Raw genomic sequence first — 15,467 nt, forward strand, 5'->3', positions numbered from 1 at the left:
TTTGCTGACTTTCCCTGGAGAAACAAAAACTTCATGATGGCCCGTAACTTCAACGATGTGAAACTTGCTTGTGCCTCTGCCATCACAGCTTCTCACTAAAAGAAAAACACTTTTAAGAATTGCAAAGACCTGATATTTGCACATTTACATACTAAGATATTAGGCTGTCATATGCCCCCACTCTCATTTTTCTATTTCATCTGGAAGGGGGCAAAGCCAGGAACATCTCAGCACCCCCTAGTAGAGCTCAGTGCACCGCATTATGACAGAAGACCTGTTCTTGTCGCTCCGGCTGCTTGAAGGGCGTCCAGAACGGGGTTGATCCTCGATGCTTAAATTTCCTTTGTTGAACCTCAAATCATTTGAAAACTCTCGTTCGATTCAGAGCTTTTTCTTTGAAAGTCATCTGAATCATCTGTAATGATTCTATTGGTGTTTTGCTGAAGAGAAAACAAAAGTTATTTGCTCCCTGAAATTTGACATCACAATTTCGACAGGGTAACGAGAAAAGCATTTAAAAACAATCACTGCCGAGAAGTGAGATCTTTCACAGAAGCGTCCGCCTGGCTACTAACTGGCGATGAGGGAACAAGCACCTTAAGTAAACCCCCTCCACTCGCAGTCCAGCCACATGGAGGACAGTCCTGTTTCTTTTGGGTCCCCCGTCGTACATACTACCATGAGTTTCTGGTGAAGACTGAACACTCCCTACATAGTATGCCTATGGGAAATTCCTGTCTAGAGGCATGTCCAGACTTACCTAAGAGGTAGAAGGTAGGCTCTTCACTTTATTTTTTAATTGAAACTACTTAAAAAAATATCACAGATGCTTTGGCTTGCAAAATAGTTCATATGGTTACAAAAAAGTGGTTACAATTCTATGGAGGCAGCTGGAGTAGCAAACCACCCTTTTGTGTGGTACCCATTCAAAAAAGCTAGTGACTAAATGTGAATGATGCAACGAATCAACACATACCAACAAAAGCACCTGAATATGGCCATACATTGTATTATTCATGCAGATGACACAATCACTCTTCTAACTACCAGAACATATTTCACTTGGTTGTTAGCGAAATGAGGATTGCTTACATTTTCTAACTTTCTTGTTATGGTAACCAATAGAATTCTGGTTCCAGAACAGTGATTTAATATTAAATCGCATATAGGAATGTAATGAACTGTGTCATGCAGAATGAAGTGACACACTTGGGTGCTCTCTTACTTGCATGAAGATCTGTGCTCTAGGAGAACAGTGTACCATATTATTGACCATGCTGATCAATGTCTCACTCTCACTCATCTGTAACAGGTGGTGGGAGGTAAACAAAGAATGAGGACAAATATATATAAAATATATATAATATATACAAAAAAAACTCCAGAGTTCAGAAACTGACATTCTCTACCTCTCTACTGTTCTGTCCTAAATCAAAACATATTTATCTGGACATTATCTGAACAAAACACCATTTAAGGGCCCTACTACCCCAATATATTTCCCACAAGTATAATATGATCTACATTTTGGAATCACTCTAAAATGATTTTATATGAATAGGAAAATAAAAGGGTTTGTAAGAATACAAAGCGTGTGCATGGGACAATGCCTAGGTACAGCATTTAAAAAAACTTAATTATCAACAAATACATTGTCAACTGTTCATCATGTTTGAATGGGATATTAACAAGCAAGTGGATATTTAAATGAAAAAGGTATTTCTGAGGTTCCTTTGTTGTGATATTCAACCTCCGTTAGGTTCTGCTCGTCAGTACATGTATGCAAAAGTATTTCAATAATCCTAGTAAGGCTTATGAGCTTACTAATGTGTACAACTACATCACTAAAACATACATTTTTAATGATATACATGTAAACCAGAAATCATGAGTGGAGGGTTTTAGTTTTTTCAGACAAGAGTAAAGAGGCAGTTTTCATGGCATATTCAGAAAAGTCTCAAGGAAGCTGTTCACAGAGATTCCTATTGCTGTTGAAAAACACACTCACAAGAAAGGTACCTACAACCTGTGGCAGTAAAAAAAAGTTTCAAGTTATGAAAATTATAGTCTATGACTGTTTCATGTTTAAATTTACACCATTTTATCTGTGTATTGGAATACTTCCTCTTTCAGCCAACAGAAGTCAAATGACATGTTAATCTTCTTTAGGTAAAGCACTATTAATGCTAAATACTACTAAATACAATTATTAGTACGTTTCCACTTTCTTTAATTGAAACTGTTGGGGGAAACGGGGGGTTAACACTTAAAATAGCTTGCATAGAAGTGGCAAGCACTTCTGGGATATATGACTGGGATAGTAAAACGCCCTTGAATACTGCATGTAGCGCTGGAAAAAACATGCAGCAATGTTGCAACCTTCTACTGCCTAACTAAAAGCGACAAAAAACTGAAGCATAGCAATTAAGGTATAGCGGATTACAGCTATTTTGAAACAGCTATTGTTATTGTTCCAATGTGAATGTTTCTGTAATGTTGCTATCTCTATTGTATAAAATGTGTATACATTAACTATGCGTTGAGTAATTTCATTTGGACATGCTTTCTACACATTTGATCATGTAAATACTGACGTTTGTACTTGTTTCTTTTAGTATTTTCTATCAAAAACATTTTCAATAAAAATTACATTACAAAAAACCATTATAATGACAAAAAAAACTGTATAAAAAGCTTTAACAAAAATGTCAATGTGAAATAAGTTCTGAGTTCAGAACTGGCAGTAAGGTTGCATTGCAGTTACCATTTTCTCAGGCCAGTGAGCCATTGGGCCTGATTTATTAAAGCTCCCCTGGAGAGGATACACTTTCGTCGGTGAAGCTGGGTGATCCAGCAAACCTGGAATCGATCTGGTCCAGGATTCAAAACATTTACTAGGAAATAGCTTTGAATAAATTTGTTCCAGATGTGCTGCACCTTACTAGCAAATGACTCTGAAGAATCCATTCCAGGTGTGCTGCTGTAAACCAACACAACCCATGTAACTTGTGGTGAATTTCCATTCCAGTTTGTCCTGCTACTATAATGCTTTACTGTGGAAATGATGGGTGATAGAAAAAAATGTTCTGTTTGTACTACACATGGCATTTCTAATAAAAGTAAAAAATTACATATACACTTATGTAGTACACTTATGTAGTCTTATGGACAGACACCCTATCTCTTCTATAAGTCTTTGTCTGGGGTTAGATGTTACATGTAACATCTATCTGCAGCAGCCCAATAGAGAATAAATGGGGGCAGCAGTGAGCAGGAGCAGACCACTCACTGCAACCTTCTGCAAACAATGATTCCTTAACATGCCCAGGTGCTGCGCAGCTGGCACGTTGCAACTTTATGGCAGCTGCACAGGATGGCTCCCATTGCAGGTCTAAACCTGCCCTTATACAGCACACCTACACATTGATACATCAGGGCTCTGATGTGGACAACAAATAGTTGATCTGAAAGTTTCCTGTGGCAAAGTTTCAGGAAAAGCAGCATGTCAGTTCTGGAGTGGAAAAAAAAATCTGCAAAATATATAGTCTCTCTCTCTCTCTCTCTCTCTCTCTCTCACCTCTCACCTCTCTCTCACCTCTCAACATAAAGATGGGCAGAAAGTGGAATACTCAAATATTTTTTTAAAAGGGTACCACCAGCTTGCAAAAGAGCACCTTGGCGGGCACCATGGACATTCTGCCAAGCTGAATCAGTTTTTGCCTCTTGTTGGTTGATTGACAGCTACTCTGTCTATTTGGCAGCTTGGACTTCATGTAACAGTCAACAGTCTGACCTGGAAAAAATAACACATCTAATGGCAGGATATATTAAATTAAGTTGCAAGGGGATGCAGAAAAACAAACACTGCTTTATTTTGTCTTTAGTTACACTTTAATATATAATAAGTAATGCAATGAGATTTTGCATGTAAATAGTTGTAGCTGACAATTAAGAAAGGGGTTCCTGTTCTAATACAGAAAAGCTCCAACAAGTACAGATGAATGCAGCTGAGGTATTTATGCTCCAGAAAAAATGAAATGAAAGTTGACACCTTGAACCAAGAAAAATGTCTCTCATTTTGTAAGGGACCTCTACAGCTTCCTTTGGCTCGACAGTTGACAGGTTGACTTCTATTTTTGTCATCATAAAAATCACACATGCCATGGGTCTATTAAAACATACTGAAGCAAGTTTTCTGCCTTAGTAACTTCAATGATTGGAAGGACAGGGGAAAGGAATATCCAAACAAATGTTGCCCGTATAGTTACAACCCTATAGAAGTGGTGGAAGTTTTGCCAGGTAAGTGAACACTGCTCCCACCCAAAACAAAGGTACAGAACATGGATTAGGGCGCATTTAGGGCTCATAGACCGATGACCCATAATATGAGGCACAGATCTCTGATCACCAACGAGGAGTTTAGATTGATGCATATTAGATTGATTCAAGAAGGACAGGGGAAAGGAATATCCAAACAAATGTTGCCCGTATAGTTACAACCCTATAGAAGTGGTGGAAGTTTTGCCAGGTAAGTGAACACTGCTCCCACCCAAAACAAAGGTACAGAACATGGATTAGGGCGCATTTAGGGCTCATAGTCCGATGACCCATAATATGAGGCACAGATCTCTGATCACCAACGAGGAGTTTAGATTGATCCATATTATGAAGAGCCACAGACTATTGACTAACAATTACTGGGAGAGAGAACAAACCAGCAATGAGGGACAGACAGCTGACAGAAATTATTAGCACAGACCAACGAAGGAAGACACACTTGCAATCAAATGCTGTTCCAGGGACATTCACTATCTGCACATAGTTGATCCAAAATGTACCAGTAAACAAAAGTTAGATACATATTTAATTTTCCCCCATCTTCCAATTCTCATTACATCCCTTGTTTTAGACCCACTCACTTGGTCTCTGTGCTTATCTTTGTACAATGCTATATACCTAACTTACTGAAAACATCACAACAAAGCATCAAACCATGATTCCAGCTGTGTGGTGGCTGTTGGGAGGAGTAATGGCAATATATATATGTTTTGATGGGTGCACATCAGTCTGGAGGGATGTAAATTCTTAAACAGACGGTAGCCCACCCTAGGTAATACCCTTATGTGATGCTAAGAAGTGAAATACAAAAAATAAAAGGAAAGTTTATCTGGGGAAGTAACAGTAGTTATTAGCAGTAGCATACTGCTGAATAACCATCAACCAAGAAAAACAATAGGTTCTATTTGTGAGAAGCTGACTGTGTGCAGGTTAATTAGAGTGGTGAAGTTAGAGAAACCTTTACACCTGTACAAGACTAAAGAATGGGGGTAATTCAACCTAAAATTAACTGTTCTTCTTTTGAACCTATGACTTGTGATACGCCACCTTCTTTACCATAAAATCTTTTTTATGTTTGTCTTTTTACTGGGGTCTGAGCTCTTCTGATTTTGGCTCAAAACTGTAAGTGAAGTGTCTATATGGACAGCAAAGGGAGTCTCACTCAATGGGAAGATGGCACAGTAGTGTGCTTCAGAATGTGCTCTACAGTGGAAGAAATTTCCAGAGCATTTCTCTTCCTACCATGGTGTATTTGCTACAGCAATGGGCTTAGAAAATTCTCTAGGACATGACAAGTAGTGTTGTTTTTCTAAATGACTCATAAAAAAAGTCCCTAAACATATAAGGCAAATATTTTTGGCATGATTAATTAAAGATCACCAAAACATGACAAGATAAACCATCATGGGTGAATTTGGGTGATCCAGCAAACCCGGCATGGATTTGGTAAATGATTCAAAACATTTGCCAAATATTAGGAAATTATTTTAGGAAATCCATTTCAGGTTTCCTGGATCACCCAGGTTCACACATGATATTCTGTTTTCTTCAGTCTGGAGCGCTTTGATAAATCAGGCCCAATGTCTCGTCCAGCCATCTGATCTTTAATATATTTCAATAACACTGGCAAAAACACCCACAAGTGCATTTTTGTCATGGTCTGATACCAACTCCATGACTTACAGTCCCATAGTACAAGATATTTATCACTCTTTGAAGTACCTGGAAAGAACATACATTGTAGAGGTTCTAAAGAAAGCCAAAAAAAATGAATTGATCATGTCTCTTCAGAGCTGGTGTAAGCACCTTGACATTCTGATATAAAATATCCTGTAGCTCAAAGTGGATAAGGTCATTCATTTGGAGAAAAAAATAAAAGGAAATTAATTCATGGCTGTGGCTTTTAAAGGTCCTAACATAAATGATGTTACTGAATTACGTTACATTACTGAATTATGAAGGGAAGAATGTCCACAGAAACTACAGTCAGTGGAAACACCATAAGTGGTGGAAACACTATCCTCTTAGGATATTTGGCCTGAAGAAGCCATTATGGATAAAAGCAAAGCCTCAGGAGTTTCTAACCTTTACCTGTATTATTCACAAGCAAATGCTGGCAGCTGACATGCAGGCAGAAAGCCTAAAATATGTGGTGAACCATAAGCAAGCAATGGACAATCTAGCTGACAATTCAAATAAATTATTGCACAGGAAGATAGCAAGATACAGTACACAGAAGCAAACAAATAACAAAACCCATACATTATAAGCAATGGTTGAAACTGTACTGACTTCTAGAACTATAACTCTAAAACTGTAGTTTTATTCTAAACTTTCTTAAGAAAGTGTGGTGCTCTTTTGCTTCAAACAACCCATTTAGGATTAAAAAAACTTGTCACGTAATGAGAGAAGTTTGACTCTGCTGAAGTATGTTGCTTTTAATGTTTCCTTACAAGTCTTTATAGAAAAATCAATAAATACCAGGAGACTCTAGGATCAACAATGAGATATGGTTTTAATGCCAGCAGTCAATGGGTGTGTGTTACTATGGGAGTTATTATTTTAAATATAAAGATCTCGGAAACTAGAGCCCTATGGAGACTGTGTAGTGGATGATTCATTTTAAGTTAATTTATCACTTTTACATAGTCATGTTTTAAACCAACACATTACTTTAGTAAATTAGGGAATATAAAAATAGCAAAGGAGTAGCTACCATGACGTTATGTCACAGAAAAATAAAATAACTCATTCTTCCCCACCCGCTAGCCAAAGTTAAAGAATATAAGTTACAATGGAATTTTAGTGATTTTATGTTATCACACATTATAAGGAATGAAATCAGGTGTGACAAAAAGATAGTCACAAAAGGATAAAAATAAAAAAGATGGAATGCAGCTCTGACATCCTACCTGCTGATCCAAAAAATCAAGGTGCCTCTGTAACTCCAGATCTAACATTTCATCCTGAAAGTAAAGGGGAAGCAGTAGCAGGAAACAAACGACAATTAAACAGAGGAAAAAAAAGCGCAAGGCAAGCACTGAGCTTTCATCCATACAAATAGTGTAGGGGTGCAGGACACTTAAATCCAGTAAGTTGCACTAAAGCAGGAATGGAAAAGTGTCATGCAATGCAGAAAAAAACACAAATCCCACTACATTTTAGACAGATCACATGAATATGACACCGACATAGGATGAAATGCAAATAACACACACTGCGCAATATAAGGTGACAGACTTTCTAAAAATGTAAAAAAAAAAATAAAAAACAGTAGATAAAAGATGGGGTTTGTGCAGAATGAGCAGTCTGCAGGCTCTTGGAATACGTGTAATAGGTATCTCAGGAGTGAGGGGTTAAGCTCAGGATCAAGTTAAGCTGGGGTCAAAGGACACTTGTCTGATTTATCCAATTCAGATCACACACTGAGGTAAAGGTGTTAAGCTGACTTGTAGTCAGGTTTATTTGAAGGTTGCTGATAAAATAACAAAAATAGCAAAAGAAAACCTTGCCTGTCCGGCACTTACTATACATCAGACATCCCTGTCTATCAGCTGGAGGGCTTCTCTCTGTCAGCTCAAAACCAAGCTCTTAGCAACCTTCCACTCACTTTTGAGCTCACTCACCCAGACTGACTTTCAGAGCTTCCTCACAGTCCACCTGGCTGTGTCTTCAAACAGAGCTCTCTCCAAATAGACCCCTGTCTGTGTCTCCAACCAGAGCTGAACTCACACACAGATCCAAACAGAGCTCTCTCCAAATAGAGCTGCACTGACACAAACCCCTGTCTGTGTCTCTCCCAGGCAAGCTGAGCCCGCACAGACCCCTGTCTGTGTCTCTCCAAGTTAAGCTCCTGACTGAGCTCCTGGCTCTATGTTATATCCCCACCCTTAGTGCTTTTTCATTAATTATCTCACAGGTGAGAGTCTTCCACCTGCTACTTCCCACAGAAGAGGAATCTTGGGCAAATATACCTCACATAAAAGAGGAATCCTGGGCAAATATATTTCCCCTTCACCACCAATTCTGCATTGGTGTCACACTTGCTAAAAACAGATATAACAAAAAGGCCTTCAATTGTACATTGTGGTTCTCCTCTCTCACCCTGTTGCACTTCCCTTACACTAATCTTTTCTGCTCTGGCTCTGTGCTGTGTTCATAGGTTACAGAAAAGCACGCCATTTTCAGGGCTTGTGTTGAAAAACATTCTATTCAAATGATGTTTTTACATTTCCAACGCATTCAGCTGCATTGAAATTTAAAATGCAGCATTTGACAAGGAAAGCCTGCATTTGACATGTAATTAACTCGCCTCCTCCACTCCATCACCAACATCATCACCTGGTCCTTAGCCACCTTAATTGCCCATGTCCAAAAAACATAATTTATTAATTCTAAAACCAGGGTATACCCAGATGTACAATGAAATGCTTATGCACAGATCTGTGTATATTTAAAAGGAGATTATGAATAGGCAGGTAAGTCTATTTTATTGCAGAAGGAAATGGCTCCTCTGCAATAAATGCTTACAATTTTTTTTTATAGTTTTACTGTAGTAGAACATGCAAGGCAGATGAAACACAACCTTTAAACTCCCCTGTGTACTGCTCAAACACAGTCAGTGGGATTTTGTTGATGTTTGCAACACACCCCATTTAGAGATGCTGTGCATGTACAGAAATAAATTACAACAGGGTTGCTATAATAAATTGCTTTTAGGAAAACAATGTGTAACTCACTGCATAACGTATATATTAATATTGTTAAAATAATGAACATTTTTACAGTAAGAAAAAACTAGGATTATTTTGCTATCATACCAGCAAAGTCTAGCCAAACAACGAAGCAAACAATCTGAACATGAAGGCAGCATTACTACATAGTACCAAAGCAATACTTTTCCTGGACACAGCCAAGGCATTAAATACTGCAGAAAAGCTATGTCTTTAAGAAGTGCTTCCTAAGGTTGGTTTTGAACTACAATTAAAAATGTATGCTATACATTAAATTCTAGCCGCATCCACTTGTCTGCTAATGTTAAAAGATTTCTCAAATAATGAGAAAACTGTATTGTTCCTCCCTTCTGCATGCCTTTGGCCATATGTCATCCAGATTCTTTGCCTACATGTCCTGGTGACTGTTACCAACTGCCTTTACCTGCTCCTACATCAGGTGTCCTATGGATTTTTTTTGTAGAGGAAAAAAATTAGGGCATTGTGAACATTTTGTCATTTTCGTGTGTAATGTTTTTTTTTTCCCTACCTCTATTTGACAGTACCTGGACATTGTAGTGGAATGATTAACACAAGTCAAGTTTTCCAAATCATTAAATTTAGGTTATGGTTTATGTTGTACTAGACACTTCTTTTGTCCCTTAAAGTTTAGACTTGGACTTAAAACAGATATGTGTTTGTCTGCAGATGTGGATGTTAATCAAGAACAGATTTTTAAGGGCTATATCTTCTTTGGACTTACTTAGAGATAACTTTTCTAAGAACTAATATTGTACATATTATTTGTAATGCCCCCCCCCAGAAACCTTTTAATGACAAAAGGGGAGAAACTGCACCTAGGTGGTCAAAAAGTGGGTGGGGCAATACATACATTTAGCGCTCCCAGTTCTTTGTGTCATAAGTGTCCAGCAATCCCTTTAAGTGTTTCAGCTTTGTACTCGCCGCTATACATTGTATCAACTTTCAAATGCCCCTCCTCATAGTACATCCCATTTTTTGATTGTCATGTATCAGTGTTCCATGTTTTCAGTGTAATCACTTTTAGGTGTGTGATAGTGTAATCAATATAATGTAATAATGTAGGCTTAAGCCGCGTACACATGTGCAGTTAGTGAAAGATCCTTTCCAACTATAAGAACTGCACGATGCATGAACGAGTGCTGTACATACAGCATCGTTCTGCTCTATAAAGAGGGGAGGGGGAGAGCAATGGAGCGGCACCCTGCTGCCCGCTCTACTCCTTCGCTTGCATTAGGATCGCTTGTCGTTCATCGCCCGTGGATCCGCCAGGACGGATCCACAGACGATGAACGACACGGGCTGTACACACGCCAGATTCTTGCCTGATATAGGCCCTGAGCCGATTATTGGGCGAGAAGAATTTGACATGTATACGTAGCTTTAGTTATAAAAAAAAAAAAAAAAAAAACACATTATCACTTCCAAGAGATTACTGACAACTGCTAGGGAACTGGGAATGGTAACAGGAAGTGCTGGGTGTTTGTGATGGCTTGTGATGGCTGCAAAAAGAATAGCAAAGCATTACTTTTTTAAATTGAAGAAATGGTAAACACTTAAAAATGTTTGCATAGTGGTGACCAGTAATTTCAATTTAAGTCTATACAGATGGTCTGGGGTTGTAAAACAGCCTTGCATGTTAAACGTAGAATCAGAAAAGATTCACAGCAATGCTGCTGCCTTCTACCAAGAAAAAAAAAATGTACATTTTTTTCCCAATGTTAAAATTGACTGGTGGTGAGGATGTTGTGGTCCAGTCAACCACTGCCCCTGGGGCGATGCTACATACAGCAATTACCGTCAGCAACCCAAAAAAGCCTCTCTGTTAAATCTGAAAATGCTGATTCTTTAAGAACCAGTGCTGCAGTGCAAGTAGAGATTAGCTGGCAAGTAGCAGCAGGATTGCTGGCTCCCACTGCAAGTGTGAGCATGCCCTTATACAGCAACCTTACACCCGAGTACAGTGCTCTGCAGTGGGCAGAAAATAGTCTGATCTGTTGCAAACTGTCAGTGAGAACTGAAGCTTGTCGGTTCTGCCTGCGAACTTTGGAACATTGCATACACATCATAGACATTGCATAGACATCATATCATCCCTTATCCCATTACACTGATTACGTTAAAAATCAAATCTTTTCTTTGTTGCCTAAAAACAGGATTGGATATTTATTACTAAAACTATTAGGCACACTACCTTCAAGTAATATCCTTTAAAACATCTCTTACTTTACATTTACCTGTAATCCTAGTCCTAACCAGAATTAGAATATATGATGATTTTTCAAAAGTGTCATGCATGGCATCTATTGCCTATGGTCATTAAATCTGTTGTGAAAGAAAATATGTATGGCTTAGTTATCACAAATAAAAATACTAGAGTCTTTTATTCACCAATTGATCTTATTACTAAAATTCTAAAGAACAGAATGTATTAGTAGTGTTGTAAGAACATATATATCCAATACAAAAAAATCTAACAACCAAGGTATACCAAAAACTAAAGTATGTCTAAAAATCTGAATATTTGCAGCAAATGCTGCAAAGGAGAACTGGCAACGGTTTAGTGGGATGGTCACGCCGTGCCCTCACTTTTTTCAGGAATAAAGCGTTTATATAACAATTATGCGCATGTGCGCTCACCATGGATAGTACCGTGCCCCCTCTTTTTTTAATGACTACGCCCCTAAGAACCTGCTAACACGACCTGGGGGCAAGGTTTAAGAAATGCCATTGAATGTGGACAAAATACACATAGATTCAGACTAGATAATTTTTGGCATTTTTTAAATTTTTTTATCCTACCCTTTTTTTTGGAACACAACTCCAAACTTAAAGCTACTGAAATACCAAATAGAGCAAGGAAACCCTACCAATGAAATAATTAAAATACATTTACTTTTTTCTTTCTGCACAGCAGAAGTAGTCATGTCAGAACATAAAAGTTTAAAGAAGAAAAAAAATTAACATGAAAAAGGTATCACTAAATGGGAATGGCTGCTAACATTTACAAAGTAAAGTAAGTAAAGTAATTTAAAAAAAATACAGAAAAATATGGCAGAGACTGTTTTAGGAAATATTCTTTTTGGTTATTTGATAATACAAATGTAGCATCAACAGGACTAATGTACAACCAACACAGTCATCTATGATGATTAGGACAATGATAAAAATAATATTTATGGGACAATTGTATACTAGGGTTGATTTACTGTGTATGTTCAGTTTTAAAAAAAAAAGTTGTTCACGTTAATTATTCAATGATGCTTTATCCTAATTAGTAACAATAACTGTGAAAAGTTAAAATATACCATGTGCTGCCTTTTCTCCTTTAGTAAATCAACCCCAGTGTCAACACAAAGGGGCTACAGTGTTTATACACATATATCAGTAAAATCAAAGAAGCACAAAACACAGACATCTGATGAACTGAATCTAAATGATTTCTTCCTGTAATCTAATTTCACAACTTACCATTTTATCATGCAGAGGTGGTGAAGCTGGGTAACTGTAAGAGTACATTCCTGCTGGAAGAGGGCGTCTGTCACCTAAATAATCATACTAGATAAAGAGATTGGAAGTCTTTTTTAATTATATATATATAAAAATTAAAAATATAATTATAAAATGTGTTTTATGTGTATAAATGTTATCCAGAGAGTGTAAAAAAGAAAAACTTAAAAGCAATTGCAAAACTTAGGTTTTGGCATTTCAAGTGAAACTACAATAAAAAAAATTATACTTATATACAAAAATCCAAAGGCACTAAAGGTACAAAAAATAAAACCAATAATATTTATTTAAATAAATCACTAAAAGATGTACACAAAACAGTAGCAACCATAATAAAATTATATGTATACACATATAATAAATAGATACCATTTAAAGCCAAAAGAACAAAATATGGGTAATCTTTCGATTACCCAATATAGGCTCTGTTCAAACAAGTTTCTATTCTTCACACCATTTAAACATTTTAGTGTCATATTTTGCCTCCACTCAAAGCCTTTCCTTTTCATTAGAAAACTTCCATCCAAGAAAAAAAGTATTGTTGGTAATTAATTAAATTAGTTAAATGAATTCAAATAAACCTATTTGAATGAAAACAGGGCAGGGTAGCACATAATTAATGTACTCCTCTTCCCTTTCCTTTTAGGAATTATGTTTTGTAATTTTGATAGGAGATACATGTCTAGTACCCAATTTGATCCAACCCACTAAGAGATGATGCTTGGATGCTGTTTATACATGATAACTGGTATTTTTATTAAAAGCATTAAAGCATTATGAAATTGTGTGCACAAAAAAATGTTTGTATATAAAACCATTTTTATTGCCACACAAAACCCCTCTATTTTTTTTTTTTTTTTTTGGTTTCTGCTTTGTTCTCATTTAATCTAAAGGAAAAGCCTTAACCGTTCATTTCTTCATATCTTTGAAGAAAAGAACCACATTTGATCTTATATCCTATGATGAATTTGATGCTGGGATCATTATGTGCATCCAAAGAAAATCCTGTGTTTAAAAAATGTTTTAATAGGTTAGAGAAATTCAAAAAGGTTTTGTTGGTGATAGTATCTGCAATTGAGGTATGTTATTTATAGGACAGTATAAATGTATGGTGATGGTTAATTTCACCTTGGTTAAGCACTTTGATATTTTATTGAGGTTAGTCACTTTAGTGGTTTTGGATAAAGATCAGTATTGGTGAAAGCATTCACGACTATGAAAATTATTTATGGGTCAGGAAAGATATATGGTTTATATTTGTGTTAGTGGTGGCTAACTTTCACCTTTAGTAACTATTTTTGTATTTTGTGGTATTATTGGTAAATAAAAAGAACACATAAGTACTTTTTGAAGAAATAGGTTTAAGCGTTAATAATCCAGTGTTTTTGTGTTTTGTGTTGGTGTGTACATTTAATCGGAATTACTAATCTTTTCATAGGATTCCAGCAATTATGTTAACAGTGTGACATGTGTTGCTTCTAAGGCTGATTGCTTTATGGTTCCTTATCTACTTTGATCTCTGAATTTGAGAGAAGGCTCTTGGTGTGATGTGACGCAAAAGGGAGGGGAAACAAGAAGTGAAACTTTTGTGAAAAATGTTAGTTAAGCTTTTTGCTTGATTTTTGATTGAAATGCATTTTGCTGTAGTAAAATACTGGTGTTTTACTACAGGAAAACAGACATGCATAAATAATCCCAGATTTATTCAATTTATAACAAGCTCAAGGGGCATACCCATCAGAAATAAGTATTTAGTTCAGCTTAAAATGTAAAAGCATTAAGTATATGCTAAGAAATAGTAAGTAATAATGAATTAATCTTTTTCATTGTGCATTTTTCAATTTAACTTTGGATTTTAATTTTACTAATTTTATGAATTTTGCTGTAGGTATTTTTTTTAGTACAGGACAAATGTACATACAGTCATTTGAAAAAGGAGGTACACACCCTTTTAATTCCAAACTTTTCATATCAAGATTAAATAGAACATTTTTTTAAATTTAATTTCAGTGTGCCACTGTGCATTATGAGCAAACATCTCTATTTGATCTTGTCTGTCCAAAGGGCATGTTCCAGAAATCTGGTTCGATAGAAGACACATTGTGGTTTGTTTACTGTTGCGGCTTTGCAGGCCTTATCAGTAATCACATGTTCTTCTTGGAAAGAAGAAGCTATTTTCTTGACAACCTTCCCAAACTTTTTCAGTCTTTTTCTAATTGTATTGTCATAAACGTCAAAAATTTAACATGCTAAGTGAGACCTGTAGAGTCTGAGATGCAGCTCCTAGGATTTTTGTAATTGCATGATCAGACCTTAAGCTGACTTTGCTTAATTGTCCATCCCTGGGAAGATTGGCAACTATCTTTCCTTTTTCCTAAAAGCTTTCCTATTGTGAATAATCTGTCTCATTGTAGAATGATGGAGATAAAATTGTTTGTAAATATCCCAATAGACAGTTTAAATATTCACAGATAGACAGTTAGCAATAATTGCTTCTCTGGGTTCTTAGCTGATGTCTTTCCTTCTTGGTATTTTGTTAACATACACCTAAATGTTCTAGACCAGCAAATTGCCAAAACTTCTGCTTTTATACATTTGCTGATGATCATTTAAATAAGTGCATTGCATTATCAGCACTTAGCTGCCACGTACCCTCTTAATCCTTATGGAAGAGGTAAAGGTGTGTTTAATTTTTCACATTTTGCATTTTGACTTCTGTTTAATAAAAATGATAGTGTGACATATCAAATGTTGCTTATCTGAGGGGAATATTTACCCATGTTAGGTCCTTTTAATGATGAATGTATTTATATGTATCTGCAGGTTACTGTACTGTGCTTTTAATTTACTGTAACATGCAATATGTTT

At 36.5% G+C, this 15,467-nt stretch overlaps 1 protein-coding gene across 13 annotated transcripts in view; it reads right to left on the reverse strand.

The window, feature by feature from the left end:
* The window catches only part of PLEKHA6 (pleckstrin homology domain containing A6), a 161,327-nt gene that overhangs the window by 66,440 nt on the left and 79,420 nt on the right, over nucleotides 1–15,467 (reverse strand). For 11 of the 13 annotated variants that reach the window (XM_072424657.1, XM_072424665.1, XM_072424618.1 and 8 more), the window contains 3 exons: nucleotides 12,561–12,647; nucleotides 7,251–7,304; nucleotides 1,226–1,303 (listed from right to left, as the gene is read on the reverse strand). In XM_072424657.1, the coding sequence (XP_072280758.1) occupies nucleotides 1,226–1,303; nucleotides 7,251–7,304; nucleotides 12,561–12,647 (219 nt within the window). The remainder of the gene's footprint in view (nucleotides 1–1,225; nucleotides 1,304–7,250; nucleotides 7,305–12,560; nucleotides 12,648–15,467) is intronic. The other 2 variants (XM_072424670.1, XM_072424680.1) reach the window with 2 other exon arrangements.

This window comes from Pyxicephalus adspersus, chromosome 1 (genome assembly GCF_032062135.1).
Source record: "Pyxicephalus adspersus chromosome 1, UCB_Pads_2.0, whole genome shotgun sequence".
In the NCBI taxonomy this organism is placed as follows: Eukaryota; Metazoa; Chordata; class Amphibia; order Anura; family Pyxicephalidae; genus Pyxicephalus; species Pyxicephalus adspersus.